At 41.1% G+C, this 24552-nt stretch overlaps 1 protein-coding gene across 2 annotated transcripts; it reads left to right on the top strand.

The window, feature by feature from the left end:
* Nucleotides 1–286: 286 nt before the first annotated feature.
* Nucleotides 287–23854, top strand: smoc2 (SPARC related modular calcium binding 2). 2 transcript variants are annotated; one of them, XM_042011202.1, is made up of 13 exons: nucleotides 287–781; nucleotides 7053–7215; nucleotides 9244–9350; nucleotides 9520–9619; nucleotides 10289–10333; nucleotides 13277–13357; nucleotides 14166–14240; nucleotides 15610–15796; nucleotides 16483–16556; nucleotides 20858–20957; nucleotides 21177–21424; nucleotides 22942–22979; nucleotides 23129–23854. In XM_042011202.1, the coding sequence occupies exons 1-13, from the start codon at nucleotides 707–709 to the stop codon at nucleotides 23150–23152; spliced, it is 1317 nt and encodes a 438-aa protein (XP_041867136.1). In that variant the 5' UTR covers nucleotides 287–706; the 3' UTR covers nucleotides 23153–23854. The 2 variants fall into 2 exon arrangements, with proteins under 2 accessions (XP_041867136.1, XP_041867137.1); XM_042011203.1 differs by having other exon boundaries at nucleotides 288–781; nucleotides 13310–13357.
* Nucleotides 23855–24552: the final 698 nt, after the last annotated feature.

The raw sequence follows: 24552 nt of genomic DNA, 5'->3' as shown, positions 1-24552 counted from the left end.
GAACTTAACTAATGAAAAATGTATCTGACCTGCAAAGCCTGGTGAAGAGCATGTGTATGAAGCTGTGCTGGGAGTGCAGAGCAGTACAGAAATTTGTGTGCATATTGTTTCTTCTTGTGTTATCCGTTCCATCTGCAAATCGAACATAATTATAAAATTTTGAAGAAAAGCAGAAATCTAGGTTTTGTGGTTTTGAAGGAGGTGGGTGAACGAGAAAAATGCGTGACGTGTTTGGCTGAGCTACCAGCAGCAGACGGAGTATACCTCTACACCTACACCTACCTTGCTACCTGCCTCCCCACCGGCCGGAGAACAGCCTGCATCCGATAAGAGATCTCGTCCACAAAAAAATCAAGTGTGGTAGAAAGGGGTGTGGGGACAACAAGTTAAATTTTAGAGAGGAAAAAAGAAAGGAGACATCGAGGGAGGGGAAAAGGTCAGGGATACAGGGGGGGTTTATCGCCCTGCCAGAAATAAGGAGAGTGTCTACTTAAACGCTGTGGCAGACGAAACCAACGAAACGAAGTGAAATAAACCAGCAGCCTTCTCTCTTCAGCACAGATATTTTTTCACGGGGAATAGTTTACATTTTTAACAGCTTTCGACTTCCTTCGAGGTCAATTTTTGTGCTTAGGTGAAGTCCACGCAGTGCAGTGAATTTTGGACCGTGCGTAATTTGGAGAGTTTATTGCCTCGCTGCGTCAGGATGCGCGTCTGTCCGCTGCTGGTCGTCCTCTGTCTGCTGTGTGCTGGACGCGCTCAGAAGTTCTCCGCTCTCACGGTATGAAACCACATGAAAGTAAAAAATACTTTACATTAATTCTCGTGAGTAAAATGTGGTTTTAATGAGAAGGGTATCCTGTGTAATCATGGAAGACCCTACTGAGAAATACATTATTTTAACAATAGAACTGTTGCTCTAAAGCAGGTGTTTTTCATTCAACACTTTCCCTTCTAATAATCCAACATATTTATGCAGCAATTGATGAATCAACTTCTATTCATCATAAGAACATGACTGAAATGTGTTTTGAAAAATCTTCTCCCTAAAGAAGAAGCTTTCATTGTCTCAATGTTTCAGATCTGACGGAATTTAAAACCTAAGAAATTTTAGTTCTGTAAACTCCATCCCTGTGTTTCAAAGTGTCTACACTGTATGTGTAAGTATAAAAAGCTGCTGTCTTGCACTTGAGGAATCTGCTTCCCTGCTTGTGATTTGCTCTCAGTGCCTGTTACCTGCCTGCCAGCTTCTCAGCCTCTGTTCTCTCTACTGTTGTCATTCCAGTGGCCTTTCAGACTGAACTGCCACTTGTCATGCTACTTCACAGGGCAGAACAGCAACATCTTGTCCATTTTTTCATTAAACTGTGAGAAAAAGTGTCTTGAGGAGAATTTCATGGCCATGATCAAGTTCAGGTACAGTGCCAAAGAAGGATTAATAGAGAGCGGAATGTGCCCTGTCAGAGGCTTTCCCCTCCTGATTTAGAGGTTGATGTGACAGCCACCTCCCTAGCACCATATTTATGGCTCGGTTAAGATGGCTTAGTATTCAATTGGAAACAAATGGCCAGGAGTTGTTAACCTGTAGGTGAAAGGTTGGAGATCCCTTTTCCCTGACAGCACTATGGAGTTGTGGAATGTGGGAGGAATTGTTTCACCGAGCCACCACTCTTCTAAGTTGATACACAATCACTTGAACCAAATCTACTGATAAGATGTGTGTTTTTAGTATTTCTTTAAAGGTGATCATATTTGCACAGCAGGTAATGAAAGGTTATACAGGCGCAGCTGTGTTTGTGCTGCGTTTTGATTTTTTTTTATAACGCCCACTATGCTTATGATAAAACTGCAAGCATGAGAAATTTTTCTACTCTATTGCATGTTGCAGTGGTTTCTATGTCAGGGACATACTTCTCCATTGTGGTTCATTAGACCTGCTTTATTAGAAAAGCACATGGAGCACTGGACTTTGTTTTACACAACTCAGTGAGTGATTAATGGGTTATTGTTTGAGTGACACAGGAGAGATCGTTGCCGGTTTCAAGGAAATGTCTGCATTGATATTTTGTGCATATTTGAGGTTAAATAGGCAATCAAATATATGGGATATTTGCCCAGATTATTCATGAGGCCAACTTTTTCCACAGTAAATGAGAGTAAGAAATGATGTGCAAAAGGAAGAGGGCACATAGAACATTGGCTGCCTTTAAGGTCCATTTATGCTCCCTTATGTACGTAAATAGGGACGTCCTTTTCAAACGTTGTCATACGTCGCCATCCTCATTTTTTCATGTGTTGCCATGGTTGTTAAGTCAATTCATCCACTAGTGGTTCAGAGTTCACTCCTGCAAGCTGCAAACAATGTTTGGTGGCGGTAATGCACCGGTATGAAGCTGTTTCCACCCGCCCAACACACCCTAAACACATGCAGTTTCTACAGTTGTTGTCCTCGATTTCATTCTTCTTCTACTTTTTTGTTTCCTTCCTGTTCTTCTTCTTCTCTGGCTGGTTTCTTTCACTGGTTGCATGTCAGCTAAGCTCCCTGAAAATGGATCAAATTATATGCCAGAAGACGGACTAAACTGTCCATCCGTCTGTGTATCCTAAGGGTGTATTTACACCAGGATAGTTTGCTAGACTCAGTCCGATTGGGGACTCACTTCAGTTGGGGGAGTACAATGTTCTTCCAGATCAAGATTGCGTTCATGTTGCACTTATCAAACGAATTGGACCTTTTAAATAGCATGTTCCACTTTCCACCAGAGGTGGCACTGCACCAAGAATTACTGAAGGAGAAGACGAGACAACCAGCGAAGAAAAATATTTGTTCATCTATTGGTTAATGCAGGGCAACTTTGGTTTCCAGTAGATAACAGCTAAATGTGGAGCTGCATCAGATCCTACCGGTCTTGAGTTGCTTAGATTCTATCATAACTTTTACTGAATTCTTCCATTTCTGAATGCAGGTTGTTTCTCCTGTCCAGAGCTGCCTATCGCCTACACGGGTGTATGTTTTTGTTGCATTTACCCACGATGCCATGTGCCGGAACCTACAATGCACTTTATTTTGTAGTTGTCTTCCTGTATTTGGTCAGTTTGAAACATACCAAGACCTGCGTTTGTAGGTCTGCTTCTTTGATTCAAATCAAAATTCATTTGCTCATTCACAATACCCCAAACTAATTGGACTTTACGAGCAAATGGACTAGAATTCTAATCAAAAAGGCTGGTGTGAATGAGCCCTAAAAAACTCTGTAGATAGCAATTGAATAAGATATATAGGCATAGTCCTTGTGTTTTAATCAAATTGTGCATCTGCCCAAGGAGGCATTTTTTATCATTACTTGATCAATGGTGTCCTTTTAAAACACCTGTTTCTTTTTCAAATCTTTATTAGCAATTAAATGCTTTTTTCCTTTGATTGAGTTAGTAGGGTGGTTATAGGCTGACATTTTCCTCCCTTTCCACCATGCTGGAAACTAATGATCCCTTTTGCATCCTTGCATCCATGCAGGAAACTCCCGCCAAGGCCATTTAACACATTTGCTACAGCTCTCAGTTGGGGCCCCTATTGACCCTGTAGGGCTGTGGTGTGAGGGGCCTCTCCGGGCACTGGAAGCAGGGGCCTCCAAGCCCGCAGGGCCCTTATCAGCCTACAATGGGCTCTCTGCTGGAGGCTCGCCTCCTTCGTACTCCATTCAATCCCACAATGCCATAGAGCCAGGGGGAGGTAATAGGATTTGATTTGTATGCCGGTTGGTTTGGAAAAAAAATTTCCCCTCACACTCTGCGTGTCTCGCCGTCTCTCGCCCTTCTCTTGTTCCTTTGCCAACCTCTTGTATTCTTTGAGCAGATGCAGAAAGCATCTTCCAAGAGAGATCACACAAAGAAACCAAAAGAAACACTGAGAGAAAAGAGAGCAAAATAAAGAGTCAAACAGAGAAAGTGAGAGCCAGCTGTCTGGAAGTAGACAAGAAAAGGGTTTTAGCAATAAATGGGTTTGAGCCACAATATGTGTCCCGTCTTGTATGAGTCTCCTTTTATGATAAAGCAGGGTGGAAGCCTGCACTGCGTGTAGCTGAGGTGTAGACCATCCATCACTCCCCACCATGTTGCTGTGCAGGATGATGGTGCTGAGTTGGAGAGGCTGGAATGAGACATCAGGGGAGTGTCAGAACTGTGCCTTAGCCATGCCCATCCATCACCACAGGCCAGACATTCAGAGATTTGGGTGTGCACAAGCGGAAGAGGTCCTCATCACACCATTAATCTCTAAAGCTTCTTCCTCTCATTGACTTTCACATCTTATTTGTTGCCCATCTTCAGTGTGACCAACTGTGACTTTTGAAATAAATACTTGGACGTCTGATAGGGGATCTGGGTGGTTGATTTCATGGGTGGCTGATTTCATGGCTTGCTGTGCTTTTCCATGCAGTGATCTCGAAGCTGTTTGGTGAACTCGGGGCTCTGCTGTGTGCTGTATAGTGAACATTTAGCAGGATGCTGAGCTCCTCAATGACTCTGTTTGGGTTGTCAGTCTGTTGGCTGGCAGGGGCCAATGTTGATAATGCTGGAGTGGTGTGAGGGCACTGGCTTTGCAGAGTGCTGGCAGGGATGATTGAACACACACAGACACTATCAGTGTGTTTGCTGGCTTTGGGAAGGTTGCAGTTTTTGCAAAAATATCATCTTCATGTGAAGGGGTAGGGGCTGTGAGAAACCGAGCAAAGGGTGAGATGAGGAGATTGGTGTGTGAAGTCAGCAAGAGATAAAGGGGGGCTTAGATCAGGACAATGTCAGTTAGAATGAAGACTCTAACAAGTAGGGTAGGAGACTGGAACACTAGTCTATAATGAGAAGCAGGCAAAGACTATTCTAATATTAAAATTATAGCTGTTGCATTATAACTGTATTGATGCTAATTATGATATATTCTTATTAAAATATTAGTATTTTGATAATATTACACATATCATTATATTGTGATCTAAGCTCAGCTTATAAACTCCAAACATTGTTAATAGCAGTTTCCTTATCTCCTACTCTGAGTGCAACTGAATTACCAGATAAGAAGCAAAAATTAGTCTGATAGCCTCAACACTCATTATTCATCCATGTGACTGCAGGAATGAAGGGAATTACTTCTTTTTTGACAATAACAGAGAGAGAGGCAGGCATCAGTGTAGCAGTGTTTGATCACTTTATAAAAATAATGGATTATATTTATATGGTCCTTTATTGCTGATGGAATTCAAAGTACTTAAATTAATCTAACCTTCACTCCTCATTCATACTTGGTGATGGAAGCTACACGTGCAACCACAGCTGCCCTGGGGCAGACTGATGGAAACAAGGCAGCCAATTGGCGCCAACGGCCTCTTTGGCCACCATCGAAACATTCATACACCAGCATTGTTGACTCTGCAGGCAAGGAGGGGTGATGTGTCTTGCCCAATGACAGATTACTAGGGAGTGAGATTCAAACCATCAACCTTGCTGTCATTGGACAACCTGCCCCATCACCTGAGCCTACACCACCACTTTACAAACACTTTTAAAAGCCAATAAGCATAGACTCATAAAAAAATATTTTTTGAACTACTTCAGCTTAAAAGACTCATCCCCCCGTGGCTCTTCTTCCGATGTGTTTAAACGGGCCTCACTGCTCTGATTCCCCCTCAACCACACACACACAAACACACACACATACACACACACAAGAAGATTTATGACCAAGGCTGACAGAGTGGGCTGTATATCCCCCCTACTGGCTCAGGGCAACTCTGCCTCTCCTGCCAACCCTTTCCCAGGTGTATGCAGCCCTGCAGCCGTGCTTGTCTGAACGCGGGGGGGCTGCCACCGAACCTCATCTCTTACTTCATTTGTCAGATTCTACATCTGACAAATGAACTGGTGATCATCTCTCCCTCAATTCACCACATTGTTTCTTCATGGGAACTCATGGGAAACTTTTAAGTGAAGCCTTTATTTTTTCTGTGTTGTGCCACAGATTGTGAAGTGCATGTGAGGGAATGTTCGCATGTTTCCATCTGCTGTGAATAGTTGACAGAGACAAATACTGGATATGCGTGTATTCGCCTAAAACAAACATTTCACAAAACACAAGAGCAAAACTGAAAGAGAAATGCCTGTGTTTTATATGTGCAAATATTTTCTTTATAAGAGAAGAGACAAAGAAATCGTAGAGGTATTTATCCTTGAATATAACTGGCTGAAAACAGCACCTGCATTGACATGAGCGTGGAGTTTGTTTTTATCCACTCTAGTCGGTTCATTCTTCCATCACAGTGAATGAGTCACACAAACTTTACGAAAACGCTCATACTGTCTGTAGCTGCACAAAGCTCTCTGACATCTAGTTTATTCAGCCACTCATTCAGCCTTTTTATTCATTGTAGCAGTCACAGCTTGTTGCCACCCCCCTTACCACCACCGCCAGCCCATTGTGCGGCTTGGTGAGGGGGTTTTATGCCTCAATGGCATATACAATGGTGGCATTGACACAGGTGATCCGATGCGTTCATCCAGAGGTCTATGTCCTTTTTTTCTCTTTTCATGACTGAGCAGAACACATCTAGGAGCAAGTCCAGGTGAATACCTGGGCAGGTGTTATCACACACAAAGAAAAGCGGAAGTGTCAGTCAAATCTTCTCCAGGTCTTCAGACAAAAACAAAGGCTGCACCCTGGCTTGTGCTGACATCACTTTTTTTTCATCCCTGCATTTAATCAGTACTCACTAGTGCTTCTATGAACTAATGTTCCACTTGATTTTTAACTAATAGCCACAGTTAAGAAACAGAAAACAAATGTGTGGCTTTGGCTATAGATACTTGTCCTGCCCCTGACTCTTTTCAGTGTAACAGTCTGTTTTTATAAAGCTGCTTCCCCTAATCTTCATAAATCCCTCAACAATCCCACTTGTAGCTGTGGAGATTAAAATGTTTTTGGTGCAGAGCTCACAACTTCTCAGAAATTGTTCATTTAGCAAGTGTTTTTCTTCTGCTTATCTTCTACTTTCTCACTTCTGCAGTTCCTGCGGGTCGATCAGGATAAGGAGTGCAACATGGAATGTGAAAAAAGTCCTCGCAAGCCCCTGTGCGCCTCCGATGGAAGGACCTTCACATCTCGCTGCGAGTTCCTCAGAGCCAAGTGCCGCGACCCCCAGCTGCAGTTCAACCGAGGGCCATGCAAAGGTCAGGTCATGAGTCACGCTTCAGCGCCGCCTGATGCTCTCAAATGCGCCAAGGGGTCACATCAGAAACCTGTGGGTTAAATTCATTTCAGTATAATTGAATCTTTGAGTGCTGGGTGGACAAGTGGGGATGACACTGCGAGAGTGGGTGAGGGGGAGTACACCGATGCCCGGATGGTTACACAGTTCAGATCATTTGTGTGATTGAGAAAGTTTCATCAATTTGTCTAAATAATAAATTATTCTGTCAGTATAAATAGAAAAGACTTCATGAGCCAAACAGTTTTCTCACTGATCTGAAATTACTTAATCTATCAGAAGTTAGATTATTATAAGCTGGTAAAAATGTCCCAACAAGGATTCACAGTCTAATTTTTATCATGGCAGATGTAAAGTTATATGTGACAAAATAAACTGGGGATGAAAAGCAAAAAGGGAAAGGAAGCCAGAAAGGTCAGGCAACTCACAGACTCCCTTTTTGTTGTAGTCCTTGTTCCAAGGAAGAACCCATCCACCTCAATGCTTCAGCTCTCGACCCCTCTTGCCCCCGCCCCACTCACTAACTCTATACTGCCAGTTCATCGCTCTACAGACTGGAGACAATGCCCCTTTCTTACCACATTACAGCATCAGACCACTAATGCAGGGAATGCGAGTGAAAAGAAGTTTCATATGATAAAAAAAAAAGCATTGCACCATTTTGTACCCATGCTGGGGTTTCCATGGCAATGTCTCTTAGCGGACATCTGGATGTGGTGGACAGCAAATAGGGGATCCCAACCAGGAAGCTTAAAGGGACAAGAGTCCATGAAAGTCACATTGTATGCATCAAAAACATCACCACCATTACCCCCTGCTTCTGGACGGAAGGAGTGAAAGGCAGAAAATAAGCTGCAGAAATAAACCAGAGAGCTCGTCCGGCCCTTAAATAAAACAAGGATGGGATTGTGTTTAAGCATGGTGAGGGTGGCATTGCATTTGTTTTTTATCACTGCGCTCAGATGAGTCAAGTGTCCTGTCATTTTTTCCAGACAGCGTTTTGGTAGGAGCCCCCTGGAGAAGGACGATGGTTTGGGGTTTTTCCACTGGAGCTAACTTTAGAGCGCCTCAGCTCATAGTGTTTCCTCCATCCAGAACATCTCCTTACCAGTCAGTGACACACGCGCACATGTGCTGCGCCTTTTAGACTGAGAGAAACCAGTACCCATTCCCTCACATATGTAATGGTGTAATGAACACTATACTGAAAGCCTGCTGACCAAAGTGATGGACTCTTTTTAACTTAGATGAGTCATTGGTTTAATGTGCTTCTAAGCTCCCAGCCACACGGGCGCTGTGTGGCAGCTGATGTGCCACAACAAGTTATTATCAAATTCATCCTTGTTTAACATTTCTTCAGAGTTTGCACAGCTGGTGTTGTTGGCCAGGTGAGCAGAGGCACCAGTGGAGTGAACGGATGTAGCATTGATCTGGCTGGGAGATGTGAAAAGACTTGAGCTGCACAAAGGTGAAAAGTTGCTGACCCGCATTTATATCAACAAATACATAGAGGAGACAGCTCAGGCTGAACTTAGCAGATGGTCGAGGTTTAGGAGGAAAGTGAGACAGACATTAAGGATGGGTCAAGTTTTCCTCATGCATCAGCCCTTTTTTTGGGTGACTGGAATATTCTACAGAAGCAGAAGAAGCTGGCTCACTCAGTAATGGCTTTACCACCAGGCAAAGTGCAGGCTTACCGGATTTGATCCTAATAAGACTGGTGGTATTGGTTCTATTCCCAGCCACATGAGTATCTGCAGCTTCCGAAGTATCTTGAAAATCCACCCCTCCTTCCTCAAAATCCCATCTTTCCTCTCACTCTCTACATTTTTCTCTAATTCTTCATCATCTGTGAGATTCAACATCCTCCTCTGACTTTTTAAGTATGTTGGTTTCATAGTTGTGGAACATAAGAAAATAGCTGAGTTGTGGGTTGAATCTTGGGTCTCTCTGATGTCTAGTGATTTTGATGATTTGTGGTGCTTCTCAGATACATCCAGATGTGTAGCAGAGAAGAAGTATACAGAGCAACAGGCCAAGAAGCTCTTCCCACAGGTCTTTGTGCCTGTATGCAACCCCGATGGCACTTACAGTGAGGTAACAATAAAACATTATATAAATTATATTTATTTTGGACCAAAGAAGAAAGGATTTAACCAATGAGACCACAGCTAAAACTTCTTTTTTTTCTTACAGCTTTCATTTTTACAGACATCATTCCTGCTTTAGCTTGAGCTAACGTGTTTGCATGCTGTTTCGATCACAGGTTCAGTGCCACAGCTACACTGGATACTGCTGGTGCGTCACCCCCAATGGACGACCCATTAGTGGCTCAGCAGTGGCCAATAAAAAACCTCGATGCCAAGGTGGGCAAGATATACTTTTTGACATGGGACTTCAGAGCAAACCGGAGCAAGTTTCATTTCTGAATTTGGGGTTCAGTAATTTTGCATTGCAAAAAGATGATAAAATTTAAGCATGGCCTTCCATGTTTGTTGAGGGGAGGGGAGTGTTATATTCACTCCTTTGGGAAAGTGGTCTGTGACCGGACTGGCAGCTGCAAGGACTGAGGGCTGTCTGAGGGCTGAGCGTTGCTCAAGACATGGAGATGTGGTGTAAACAAACCAAGTAGAAAATCAATGCTGAGGAGTTGGGCAAGAAAAGTTAACTGTAAGGAATGTAAATGTTCTTAGAGGATAGTGTTTGCCATGCAGTCAACTAACCAATGCCACATGTCCTGCTTGTGCATCTCTTTGTGACTGCCTGTGAAGTTGTCTTATTAGTGAAAGGGCTTCAGAAGTAGCAGCAGCATTAGTGCTGTAATTGACAATGAAATTGCTAAGAACTAACAGCAATTTAATTAAAAACAAAAATACTTGTTGCCACAGTACAGAAAATGTTTACTATGGTTCAATATGGCAGCTTCGTTAAATAGAGGCAAAATTATTGTATGCTCCTCTACTATATTATATTTGGCCACAGCTGAAAACAGGAAAGTGACTGTGAATTTTAAATAATTTGAGTCTGTTTTTCAGGATCCAAACAAGAGAGAGTGCCCACAAGAGAGCCAAGTAAAGCAGGTACGGCTTAAATTCAAGAAAAGTAAACTTTCAAATGTTGCTTTCTGGCTCGCTGGATACCCAACACATTCTCACAAGAAAAACATGATAATAAGTACATTCATACCTATTACATGTACTAATCGGTGTATGTAAATGTAAAAGTGAAGTGATATAACACTTTGGGATTAAAATGTATTTTTAAACTGTATTATTGGGGAAGTATCTGCCTGGCACAGCTCTTACAGCACTGCATGAATATTATAACATGAAGCTTGAACTATGTGTATTTTTCTATTATTCTGTGTGTGTTTTTCTATTTCCACCTAACCTTTTATTTATTATAATTTCTTTTATTCCTAAGATAAAGGTAAATAGGTCTTGATCCTGCAGTCACTTGTCTGAAAGTCAGCAGCTTCATGTCGTTGTCCAAATCAACAATGTGCCAAGTGTGTATGTAGAAAGACATAGCAGGTGAAAAACAGCGTTGGGCAGCAACATGTTACAGTTAAACATCATCATATAGTGAGAACGTGGGTGCATGTTGAACATATATGTCATAATGCATGCTCCAGCTCTGCATAGACAGTTATCAAGGTCAGTTTTTGAGGCTTAATGTTGAATTTCAATGTTTTGAGCTGTGGACCAATACAGGAATTATATATTCTGTTGTGAGTTTAGGTTGTTGGTGTCATTGCTTGATTATACTTGAGAAGAAACAAACTGTGAAATTAAATTTTTGCCTATTGCAATTAATATTGTTATTTAGCTAAAGGAAAGGACGAATCCAACCAGCTAAATAAGGCAAACTGAAGGGACATATTTGGAAGTTGTGATCAGTTCACAATGAGCAGTTTTCCCAAATGAAGGTTTGGATTTGCAAGTGCAATGCGTGTCTACTTTCTTGTTTTCCCCAAATGCATTATCTGCATCTGTTAACACCTGCATATACTTTATGTGTGTGTATATGTATGCATTTGTGTCTGTCTGCTTACCTGCATCTGTGTCAGAATTGTGCCAGATGTGTCACCTGTCAAGGCTTGCCTTTGTAATATTTTATCAATTGAAGAAAGTGTGAGCACCCTGAAGCCTAAAATACCATCAATCTGTTCCTCAGTAACAACTCAGAGGACAGTGTCTGTGGTAAGCACTGCTCAGAGCTGCAATGCCTGTAAATGCCTGTTGTTTTTACCAGGCAGCCAAATGGACAGCGGGCTACCACAATGGCAAAACATTAACTTATCATCAGTTCATCTTGTTTAACATTAAAAAAAAAACTTGGTTCTTTTTCAGCTGCAGTTTCATAAAATGTTGACACTTTATCTTCCAGTCTAATTTTCATCAAATATCTCCCTTCCAGATATAGAACCACTAAGATTTCATCTCACTCTCCTCCAAAACTTGTGTATCTTACTCACTTTGTTTAACTGATGTTATTTGAAGTCTCACAAAGAGTGTAATTTGGGTTTATTCAGATTGATTCCTTATGCGATTGAGTGTGTGTGTGTGTTTGTGTTTGCATGTAAGTGCATATACATCCACTTGTGTTTGTCACATGGGTTATTCCTGTCAGTGTGACTTTTACGTTTGTGCCTCTCTCTCTGTAAACAGTCATGGCTATAGTGTCTGTCTGAGCTCGGCCAAGTCATTACACATACATCAAGTGGGAATGCAAAATTTGAGAGGAGGAGGAGTGGTGGGAGAGGGAGAAAGGGAGGAGGGGAGGTGAAGGAGTGGGTTGTGGTTCAATCTGAACTGGTCGGATAAACAGCGTGGTGAAAAGCAGAATAAACTGTAGGTTTGTGGTGTGCCAGCACTGAAAATAACAGGGATTGCATCAATATTTTGGATCAGCAAAGGCCCATCAGTACCTACGATTCCACTGCAGCCTTTCCTGTACTTTTATCATCAGAATATAGTCAGTGTTTACCCCAAGAGCATTTCTTTAAGGACATTTTTGTTGCTCTGTTAGACAAATTCGTTCACAAGCTGGAATCATGTGCAGCTGACGACAAACAGCAATAAAACTAATGCTGTAAGACCACAAATAGCACGGGGGTTTCCTGGCAGATGCTGAAAGAGGTGTTACAGTCATGTAAAAGGCCACAAAGTAAAGATAGGTCATTAGTGGTTTATCGTAAATCCAAATCACAACTACACTTTTTGAAATGGCATTTCCATCGTTGAATTGAGCAGAGTAATGACATGTCTCTCATTCAGTCACACTGACTGTATGCATTGTAATCGGCCAAATAAGTATGAGACGATGAATGGCTGGCAAAGCAAACTTGCATTCAATGTAAATGTTTGATTTTTTTAATGGAAATTTATCGGTAAAAAGAGTTTTATGCTAAATCCCTGTTTGTAGAGCCACCCGTCAGAGATCCCATTCCCCAAACACAGTAACAGAGCTTTACTTTGTGCAGGAGTGACCCAACCTGAGGTTAACCACACCTACTAGCCATGGTTTCACTCTGAGCGGTTCGCAACCTCCTTTCCTGTCTCCTTCTTACCGCAGATCAAACAAACAAAAACCAAACAAACATACTTAAATCTCCCACTGTCAGTTGGTCCTTCTCAAACTTGTCTGATGATTGTCTCTCCTACCTTTAAACAGCTCTTGTAGCCCAGTGAGAGGATGGAGAAGAACATGAGGGATGACTGGTCCTACTTTTTTCTTCATTTATGATAATTGACCTCAATCTGCCCTCTTTTGCAAAACAGCCTCCCTTGCTGCATGAAGTGAAACCACGGGATTATGAGACCACTAAACTTCTGGTTTTCCTCTTCTCTTTTCTCATTCACTTCAAGTCACCTCTCCCAGCTTTCAGCACATATACACACACACCTCCTTTTTATTATTTTCCTTTCGTCTCCTTCTGCCTCCATCCTTCTTCACCGGGCAACGTGCAAAATCTCACACAGTTAAATGGTCTCTAATCTAGCTAAGTCTTGTAATTGTAGTCTCCTTGCAAATATTCTCCATTCTAAATGCAGATGAGACTGGGATAGTGGTGGATCCACAGCCTGGAGCAGATGATGAAGGTGAGTTTTTATTCATCAGACTGGCAGTAGAGAAAAATTCTTGATTCTGGGCCTATGTTTACTGAAACTCCTCAGACAGACTCAGAAGCAAAGTTCCTAAACATCCATAAAAGGGAAAAAAAAAAGGATTATCCATGTAATGAAGTTACAGTATCACGCTTCAAAAATGGAAATGGGGGAAGAAGAGATAGGAAAACATCATTCATAATGATAGTGCAATATTTCATGAGGCATGAAGAAAAACTAGGACTTCAGCAAAAGATTTTGCTCTTTTTTGTCCACACACTTGATGTTAAAGTGAGACTGAGGCCTAACTAAAAGAAGAGTGAAGGGAGTGCTACACAATTGTTAACAGGGACTCATTCACTATAAGTTAATAGTCATCATACCAGATCATGCTAGCTGGCAACAAAGTAGTACTTGGAGTATTTTTATATGGTATTATTATTATGTTTATATAAATTAATCTCTAAATAGCAATGGAAATTATTATATAATACAGAAAGGAGGACAAGTTATTACTGCAACTGGAAAGTTTTCATCAGTCTTTTTAATATATTGTGATCCCACCTTAATGTGATCATTTGATAGATGATTGTCTACCTACACTTTGTTTTGCTGGTATATCCCTGGTGACAGCTGTCATAAGTAATTAACTTTCCACACCTACTGCAGTAGTTTGAGATACTTTAACCTTCAGGGCTGTTTTACCATCTGTGAGTTTTGGAACTTCCAGGTTTGGCTCAGATGACATACATGTGTGATCTGGAAATATGCTAATAAAGCTGTCTTTGTGACTTTCTTTCAGAAATCATTTTTGAGTACCCCACTCTGTGGAAGGAGCACGATCGCAGACAACAACACAATAGAACCAGAGCACCATGTGAGTTTCTAAGACTGTTCTTTCTTTAATAATGGCGATCGGGTATTTGCAAACCTCAACTGAAAGCACGCTCTGTGTTCTTCTTGCTCTTGTGAGCAATCATGGTTTGAGGCTGTTCCTGTCTTTTAAGGACAGATGGTGGGTTGTGAAACCAATACATCTTGGTGTTGGAGTGCGTCAGGCTTTGAGGATCTGCTTCTCTGTGGTTCCTCGCATTGCATATCTGTAATTATCAGCACATGGCACAAACACAGAATCTCCCATTCTTTTTATTTTACACACATGCATTTTAATCTTTATATCAGTCCCTTCATGCTCTTGGGGAAATATGTTGCTTTGTGTATTTTAGGCTACCCAATAGATGAGAACCTTCTGCATATAGTATGTGTGTGAATCCCATTAACATAATTTACAACCAATATAAAGCCTGAGAAATGCAGCAATGATGGTTTTGATTATCATATGTTCTTTGGGGTATTGAAGTAAAAGAAAAAACACCGTCCCAACAAAGAGGGCCCATACAGAGGAAGTGGAGCAAAAAAAAGTTGGTTTAGAAAGCGGGGAGGCATTTCATTTGGTTGCCTTTGTGGGGGTAAAGATTTCTAATGAAAATAAGTGAAGAAAAAAAAAAATCCATAATCCCGCAGTAGCTTCCGAGCCTTGAGGCAAGATCCGAAAAGAGGCAGCGCTTGACAATGAAAACCCTCAGAGCCAAAATATCCCTTTTCTATTCCCAAATTTAATGCTCTTATCTCTGTTGGAGCACCGCACAGCAGAGAGGGAGGGTGCTCCACTGAAAAAATGAGTCAGATTAGGTCCTGCTGAGACTCTGCAGAATCCCATCGCTTCCATTAAGACCACTGCAGTCTCTGTATGTATGAATAAATAGGATCAAGAAAAATTGCATTCTTCCTAAAAATTTTGAGCATGTAAAAACAGAAATTCCTGGTACTTTACTGTATTTTGCAGCAGTGTCTTAAGGTGGGGGTGGAGTTGTAAAGTGATCATCATTCTTGTCTGTTTTTATCTCTATCACACACATCCACAAAGGGCAGAGGAGTGTCCAAATATTTACTTAACTTGGGGCATAGGGAGTTGTACTTAGTCATTAGCCTGTTAATGTCAGTAAACAGTGTCATGGGGGGGGGGGGCTGATATAGCAGTCTACACATACTGTCTCCAAGTGCACATCCTCCACCCCTTTGTCTTCCGTCTTTTCCTCAGGGATTTGCAGTGAGTGTGACGAGAGAGCAACTTCTTGCACCTTGCTTTTGAATTAAAATGAATTTAGTTACGCTTAGAAGAATGAGTCAACGTGCAGAGAGTGTGTTTGCTGATTCCTGTAAAACATCTTAACCCCTCTGTCCAGCCTCGTCATGTGACCAAGAGCGGCTTTCTGCCCTGGAAGAGGCGAGGCAGCACAAGAATGATGCAGTATTTATACCCGATTGTGCCCAAGGAGGACTCTACAAGCCAGTCCAATGCCATCCATCCACTGGCTACTGCTGGTGTGTGCTAGTGGATACAGGAAGGCCCTTGCCAGGAACCTCAACCAGGTCAGCCATAAATACCCTAAACAAAAATATATCTGTCTTCTTGGCTGTGTTCGAGGTTTATCTATGGCACATACACTAACTCACAATGATTCTTGAAATTATTTTTCTGGTCTGCTTGGCTAAAAGGCAAAAAATGTTGCTACAAAAAGCATGTGAGGGATAATTATTGTTAAGTATTATAATTGTACGGCCCTGCTACATGCCCTTTGGTAAATGTCTTCTGTAGAAAAATGTCCTGGCCATTGTTAACTTAAACTTCTTCATTCAACCAACTTTAGAGGAAATTAAGATAAAACGCTTATAGATAAATCAATTACACATCCTACACCATCCAAATAGACATCTCTGTTGCTGATAGCAAAGAAACGAAGGGAGACTGTGAAAGCTTCCTTGTGTCCCACGCTCTCTGTCTGCCCATCTTCTCTCTGTTTCTCACCATCCCTCCCTTTTCTGTCTTCCTTCTAGCTCCAAATCCTTCCCCTCTTTTTGGATGTGTTTCACAGCCGCTGGTTTGCCACAAAACAATTATTTAAATCCCTAAGATTTAACTGTAAGGGGGAATTGGAAAAACATTGGATTCCTATGATTTTAACAAGGACAGTTTCAGTGTTGTAAACACTCCTTTTCAGCAATTTCACCTTGAAGTAATTTACTTTCTTTTGCATGTGGTGTATTTACTGTCACAGGTATGAGCAGCCAAAGTGTGATGACAATGCCAGGGCCCATCCAAAGGACCTTTATAAAAGTAGACATCTCCAAGGTAGGTGTCCAGAGAGTGGTCTCTGTTTTTCCTCCTAATCAGACCACATGGTGAAATTCTTCAGCAGATGTGCCTGCCATTGCTGCCACGCTTCCAAGGCTGTGATAACACAGAGTGTGTGTGTAGACATCATTACCACTGATGGTCAAGGAAATGCTTGATAAAGAGTTGAGGATTGCCAGATACCGCCCTTCACTGGTCAATGAGCAAGCAGACAGAGACAGATTAGGGGAGAATTAATCTTCAACTAACACTGGAGATGGAGGATAGTGGAATGAAAGCACAGAGGAGAAACAGCAGGGTGGTGAGGTGGAGATAATGGATAATAGGATGCCAGAGACAGGTGGTGATACAAAGACTGATAACAGTGTAGATAACTAAATTGAGGGCAATAGATCTGTTTGGGGGTGGAAGTCATGAAGTAAGCATAGTTTCAGGTGAGACTTTATTTAGAGGATATTTGCATGTCATAATTTGACAATTCAAAGGCACACAGTAAGAATTATTAGGACCATAAAATGATTCAATTTTGAAGCATCACATCTCAAAGGAGATATTGAGAAATTGTAAAGCAGCAAAGTACTTGACTGGAAGGAATCTACCTTGTTAATAAAGAGGCAAAGAACAACATTTTTTTTCACATTTAAGTAATAAAGTATGTGGTGATTTTTGGTTAGATAGCTGAAGAAAGCATCAGAGGTTGTATTAAAACTAAGAGGTCATTTTGTTATGTTAGTTTAGGTGTTTAACCATACTTCATACCCTTTTTTCACTGAAAAAAAAACTGCCAACACCCACTAACCTCTGGTCGTTAGGGCCAATGGTAAAGTGTTAATCAGAATTCAGTCTTGCGTCAAATGACCCTGCAGTGGAAGCAGATTTTAATCAGCATGGCATCAATGGGAACATAACGCCTGGGGGTACACTTTGATATTCATTAATGATACTGCCATTGCAGCAACAAAAACGGGCATAGCTTACATTTTCTTTACAAAAACATCCATCTACTTACTGTTATGTCTCACGTGGAGGCTCTAAAACTGAACCTTAAAGCTTGTCTGCTGTGTGGTGCCGACACCCGTGATCCAGTTAAAAGTTGTAAACTAGCATGATTATCTCAATAAAATGCCATACCTTCATGTTGTCATAGAGAGACACCTGTAATCTGAGAGGAAGAACTATACAGGTCCAGTAATGACCTTAATTGGTGGATTTTAGCAGGTGCATCCACTTTAAAAAAAGCACAATTTTTTGTGTTAAAACTGTATTATCAACTGTACCACTGTGTATACACAAAGTTTATCACATGCAGAATCCATGCATCCATACATACAGTAAATTCGGTTTTGGGAATATTGGTTGAGCTATTTTCTGGCAAGATACTGTTTTTTTTTTTTTGTTTTTTTGTTTGTTTTTTGTTTTTTTGTCTTTTTATGTCTATATATATATATAAAATGAAAATACTAAAACAAAACATTCAAGATGAAGAGAATGACACAGAAATCAGAATGAATTATTAAGTTGAGAAAAAATGTTGGTATCTAAATTGTTAGGAGGATTTGTGACCACATTGTTTCTGGGTGTTGTGTAAAACCTTTTAGGGTTCAGATAAAAGAAAAGAGACACAATAGGACTCCTGCACTGTCCCTCCTTCTACCTCTAAAATAAGCTGACTCTAGTTTCACATTTTATCTTTTCTGCTCATCAAAGTGTTAAACAGACACAACTTTATAATGCCACAGATGGCACTGTTGTTTTCATCTCATATTTATGTGACTTGTGAACAAAAACCAGTGGTAGGTGAAGCAAAGTTGCAGTTCTCAGCTGCTGTCTACAACCAAACTCAAATATTTCTTGTTTATACTATTTTATTTAATTTTTTTTTGGTTTGGTAAACATGTTAATAATCTAGCAGCATATGAACAGAGCTGCCACTGTTCTCATCCCATCCGCAACTGTTTATATAGCAGTGTGCCAGGACAGAACTGTGCTCTCTGCTTGCAGGTGCTGCAGAACAGCACTCTGTCTCTGCTCGAAAATCACAGACTCAGTATGTAAAACAGGGGAACAGACAGTCACAGGTACATGTTCACTGAGCAAACATCTCATCTTTGTTCTCTATTTCTGCCAGTAGAAAAATTTCAAACTGAGCTCCTTCTGACTGCAGGGACAATAAATAATATAGTCATCAGCTCACACAGACACACAACCTTCATACTAGACCTGCCAAAGAAAGCTGCAACATATCAGCCAGATATCCAATCATGAAAGAAACCAGGCTGTGTCTATTAAAAAAGAGAGACTTAAGAGCATCTTGTTTTCTTCAAGAGTGATTGCGTCAACGACTGTAAACCCTCTCACAGTACAAACCCAGGATAATTATAAATGTTGCCTTCACATTGCTGCAGCCCATTTACAGTTGAAGCGCTGGTGTTGAAAGGTTTATGAGGCGAGATGCGAGAAAGGAGCAACCTGCCTTGGAAAGGGCAGGAAAGGAAAGCTGAGTAGTTGGCTTGCTCTCCCCTCAGAGCAGGAACACGAGGTAGCTTTGGGGCAGGCATTTTGAGCTGTGGCTGTAAGTGCTGAAAGGGCTGTGCCCCATGTGGCTCCATAGAAAAACACTGCTTCTTATTGACAGTAACACGCAGGTACTCTCATGTAAACATGAACTAACTGGCCAACTTTTCGCAGATTTGTGGAGGCCCTGCGAATGGATCTGATCTTAGTTTTTCATTTCAGGCTTTCTCAACTTGATTCCATCCTGCATCTGTCAAACTTGGGTATTACATAATTATAACCATTATGGGACATGACAGGAGTCATTTGCTACTGCCGCCTTGAACTGAATGGAAAATGGCTAAACTAAATTTCCTTTGAATGACAGCAGGAACATTTATGTCCTGCCCAGAGTTAAACAGTATCCAGACAGACAGAGGCTGATCTGTCTTGCCCCAAAAGAAAAATCATCAGGAAGGGACTAAAGCATTACCTGATGGCTTCCCATTTAAATGAACTGCAGACACACTCAGATTCCTGTGGCATTACGAAGCTGATGGATCTGTCCATGAAAAACACTCAGCCTCAAACAAGTCCAATAGCATCCCACAAATCTCTTTTCAGTAAGAAGCCAGATAAAAACACTTTTCCTTTTGAGGGTGCTGTTGTATTGACTGTCTAGACTAATTTACCACAAGAGCCTCTGAAAGGCACCAGTTTGGTTATTAACAGGTGGGTCAGATATTTTACTGGGATGGGGATATGGAGGTCCTACTAAAACTTAAGTGCAAGTCTGTTTTGTATGTGACAGTGGAAGAGTTTGAACATGTGAATGCGTAAACCTTCAGCTCAGCTCTGGCTGCTACAATTCAGAAAGGTGGAGTGGAGACTGGGTGTTTACGCCGGTGCTGGTCGCCACCTGTTAGAGAAACGCAAAGCATACTATTATCTATGGCACAGGAGAATCTGGCCCTGCAGGCCTAGGCCATAAAAAGAGCTGCAACCCGTGCAATATTTCTTCTTCTCCACAGACAGAGTAGCGCAGGGAAGCCAGACTGTGAGAAAGCAGAGAGGCATGGAATCCAGGAATCTCTCAGGTCTCTGTAGCCTTCAGCCCTTCTAGATCCACACTGGTCCACTCAGTCTTAAAACTATATGACCCACCAGACAATTACTGTCATTAAGGCCTTTCCACCGCCTTTGTCCCTTATTTTAAAACTTTCCCGTCATTCTACAAATATTAATGTCTCAAAGTTGGTTTTTAAAGGGCTGTTACAAATATCCTTTTTATGTGTCAGCCACTTCCAGCAGTGATGCCACTACAAATAAAGGACAGGTTTTAAGATGCAAACCTTTGATATCATAGCTAACTGTGTCTGTCAGGGCAATATTTAGACCGCTTGTTGTGTCAGGTGGATATCTGAACACGCTTTTGTTCATGCACACAAAATTCAGCAACATCTTCAGAGCTTACAGCTGTCACAACTACTCAGGGGCCTCCAGGATGATTGGCAGGTATCTGCTTCCTCCCTCCAGATGAGGGAGGTCTGATACTTTATGAGAGCAAGTAAAGGTGGCCTAGTCTCAGGTTTATTTTCTCCACTGCTGTTTTTATGTGCTTTTCAGGTTAAAACTGAACTGCCGTTTACATAGCCTCATTCCCCAAACATTTATTAGACCACCTATAGTGATAGCATTGTACTCTTTTAAAATGTTTTATATCTATGTATCGAGCACACTTAATTCCACATTGACTACATACTGCTTGCAATCACACTCTCATGCATGTGTGGTTCATTTTCCAGGTTGTCCTGGGGAAAAGAAAACAGAGTTCCTGACAAGTGTTCTTGACGCGCTGTCGACAGACATGGTGCATGCTGTCACAGATCCAGCATCCGCCGGAAGGTATGAAGTGTTCATCGTACAATTACTTATGCATATCAGTGGGCTCAGTCACTCACCACAAAGACACAAATGCATTCCACTCTTTATTATGGTTGGAATAACCTGATATAGTCCATGTCCTTTAAAGCAAGCTTCTGGGCTTTGCTGAGTTATTTTTGTCCTGATTCGTGAAGGGATAGTATTATCAGATAATCTGATAAACTGAAATCTGACTTTTAGGGTGGCTGAGCCTGACCCTAGTCACACCCTGGAGGAGAGGGTTGTCCATTGGTATTTCAGTCAGCTGGACAAAAACAGCAGCGGAGACATCGGAAAGAAGGAGATCAAGCCTTTCAAACGCTTCCTGCGCAAGAAGTCCAAGCCAAAGAAGTGTGTTAAGAAGTTTGTGGAATACTGCGACATCAGCAACAACAAAGCGCTGTCTCTGCAGGAGCTGATGGGCTGCCTTGGGGTGATCAAAGAAGAAGGTAAGCTGAGCAGCTATTGATGTATATTAAATATCAAATACAATAATCACATACATAATAATTGCCATGTTATTGACCGAATGTAACGAGAAGTGTGTTGAACTGGCATCCCAAGACTGGAAACCCTCAAATTAAAATACTGTATATAATCATTACATTACAGACTTAAAGTGGTCGGGCAGTAGCGTTAAGGGTCTTGCATAAGGACCCAACTGGAAGGTGTTAATATACATCCTTTGGGGGAATCAAACTCTGGTCTCCCACATGGGAGACGGATGCTCTGCCAACTGAGCTATCCAGCCAACATGCATCCACACTCATGTCATCCTTTTTTTTTGTTTTTTTTTTAAAGAACTCCAACATGTTGGAATGATGTTTCCAGATATTGTCATATGTGTTGGAGTTCCTCTGAATCCACCGGGAAGGGGCTGGGCAGGTGTTTTATATAGGAACAGCAAGCCCAGGAGTTCTCAATACAAACTAATGTAAGCACCTAGCCTGAGCTAATCATGCCCTTCCTCCCTAGCCTCTCCACTACCTGTGTCTACCACTGAGACATGGATGCAAGGTTACAGATGCAGACAATTTTTGATCAGCACATGAATCAGTGACACTATAAAGGATTGCTGTGCTTGCCTGTAGAGAGGCTGATCCAAGAGCAACTAGGTAGAGGCGGTGAGACGACTGCACGGTATAGCATGAACAGAGATTGAGAATAGATTGTGTGCATGTTTGTGCCATAATTCTGAGGTTGTAAGCCTATATTAGAGATTCCTTGTGTATTTTAAGAGACCGGGTCGCTACCAGGTCCAGTCACTCACCCTGGTCGCCCCTGGAGAGGTTCTTACTGCATGCACGCTTTTAATTGTTGTACTTTTTATAACTTGTTCTTATTGAGAACTGACTTAAACTTTTTGTTTTCATTCTCTTTTTATAGTGCTTTTCTCATTGCTGGACCAGAGTATGGCTGTATACCTAGTGATTGTGTAATTGCTAGACTGAACTGGTTTTTAGTGTTACCGCATGTGTTTTATGGTTTTTACTACTGTGCTTGTGATAGACCAGTTCGTAGTTAAGTTACAATCATTGCAGGTAACATTCATTGCTATTGTATTGTGTTAAGCAAGCGACAATAAATGTTGGTTTTTGGTCATGTAGTTATCCTGTCTTGCTCTGGCTCACCGTGGTGTTCTGCCCAAGGGTTATATTTTCAGGTGAAAATGAGGGGGGCTACAACCCGGCTTCTCCTCCCCTTGCTCGTGTTACACAATGACCAGACCACGCCCACTGGGCACCTGCAGTACGAGAGAAAGTCAAAGAGCCAGCAACCAGTAGAGCAGGGCTGAAAGACTGCATATACAACAAATGCAAATTAAAATCCATCTTGCAGGTTTTTCAAATTCATGAGCACATCTGAATTTTTAAATTAATTTTTCGAATTATAATAAAATTTATTAGCAGCAGCTGCTCCATCAGCTGGTAAATCTGTCATGTTAATATCATATTTTGTCTTACAGGAGCCAAACCAGGGGAAGGATTACCTTCCAGTAAACTAGTAAGTAAAATATTCCTTTTAAACATACAGATTAAATAGCTAAATGAGATACTGGCAGGAGTATATTTATTATATTTTATATATTAGTGTATTATATTTATAAAACGGTTTTCAGTCTTTTCAAGTCTTTTCATTTTTTTTCTCTTCAGAATCCCTCGAAGAAGCAAGGCTAAGTTAAACATCTGAGATTTCCTTTCTCATATGGAGAATCTGCCCTCACCAATCGGCAATAATGGAAACCATAGTATTTGCACTTTGTACTTTAAAAAAATGTAAATTCACTTTGTAGAAATAAGGTATTTAAACAGACTGCTGAATCTGTGAATGATGTAGTTAGCTTTTTATGTCCTGACAAGCAAAAAAAAAAAAAAAAAAAAAAATTTAACACATACAATGTATGTGTCCTTTGTGTGTCTAAAAGGTGTACTTTCCAAAGTTGTACAAGTTTTCATGTTTGATGCTACTATGTCCCTTGCCCCAGTTTAGTTTTTTTCTTTCATGTTGATATTAAGGCAGATATATGTATAGTTTGCTACACAGCTACAGTAACATAGATCATACCATCTGTTACATACTGACGTATTGCATCTTTTCCTGGGCTTCATAAACCAGTTTTCAAGAATGTTTTAAACATACAGTACATCATAAAAATGTCCAATGTGTTCACATACAGTATATTCATCTTTATTAGAAATAAAGAACTCTTTTATACATTTTATCTGGGTCTGCCTAATGTGTCAGAGAAGGAAGATTAGACTGGCAAAGTCTGTTTCTCTCCAGGTTTTTCATAATTTTACTTGTTATATAAATCTTGTAATGTCTTTATGATTTTGTGTTTTCTTGCTGTTCCCTTAATAAAACAACTTGTTGACAGTCTTCTAAAGCCAAGCATTAGTCATACATAGCAGAGGTCATGTATCATCTCATTTTTAGACAGTTTGCCAATTCCCCTGAGGCAGCATTTTTCAATTGGATAAACGGATGGTACTTCTGTTCTAGTCAGAGATTTCTCTCATGGACTGAAGACAGACAAATAAGCCAGACTCTACAGTGAGTTGCATAAGTGCCATTAAAAAGGTGTTAGGAGAGCTGTTGCACATGAGTGCGATTGTGTATTTGCATTAGGTACACTTACATATACGATAGATATAAACTTGAACAATTCGTGTTCAAGTGTTGAATAGACTCTTTGTCGAGAAACAACACTCAGCTTAGACGAGCCTTGACACATAACACTACTGTACATTGTTACTGCCTGATTATGCTGGAGCTGCTAAGTGGTAAGCTGTGGATTTTCACACTTGTAGTCTTGAGTGACTGACCTCAGACTGACCTGTTCACTCAGGCTTAGCTTCTAATTTATGATTAACACATCAGTCTCCTTTCTGTGATCTAATCCAGCCCAATGGTCTGGTTATAACACACCAGGGGAACACAGGAGAGATCATTACTGATGGTGGATTAGCAATGGATGACCTCTGGCTTTTTTAAAGCCTCCCTCCATCCACAGGAAGGGGAAAGTTTTGTCTCAAGTAACAATTCCTACAGCTCACAAGTATATTGCAGCCTTTCT

The sequence above is a fragment of the Melanotaenia boesemani genome, chromosome 16, assembly GCF_017639745.1.
Source record: "Melanotaenia boesemani isolate fMelBoe1 chromosome 16, fMelBoe1.pri, whole genome shotgun sequence".
Classification (NCBI taxonomy): domain Eukaryota; kingdom Metazoa; phylum Chordata; class Actinopteri; order Atheriniformes; family Melanotaeniidae; genus Melanotaenia; species Melanotaenia boesemani.
Note: the sequence above shows the minus strand (reverse complement) of the source record. Positions and strands in the feature narration are given on the sequence as shown.

Excerpts from the sequence above, each read along its gene's own strand:
- smoc2 (XM_042011202.1), top strand. The coding sequence starts at position 707 with ATGCGCGTCTGTCCGCTGCTGGTCGTCCTCTGTCTGCTGTGTGCTGGA. Across the intron at positions 10,334-13,276 it reads AAGAGAGCCAAGTAAAGCAG|TCTCCTTGCAAATATTCTCC; the intron begins GTACGGCTTAAA and ends TTGTAATTGTAG. Across the intron at positions 15,797-16,482 it reads TTGCCAGGAACCTCAACCAG|GTATGAGCAGCCAAAGTGTG; the intron begins GTCAGCCATAAA and ends TTACTGTCACAG.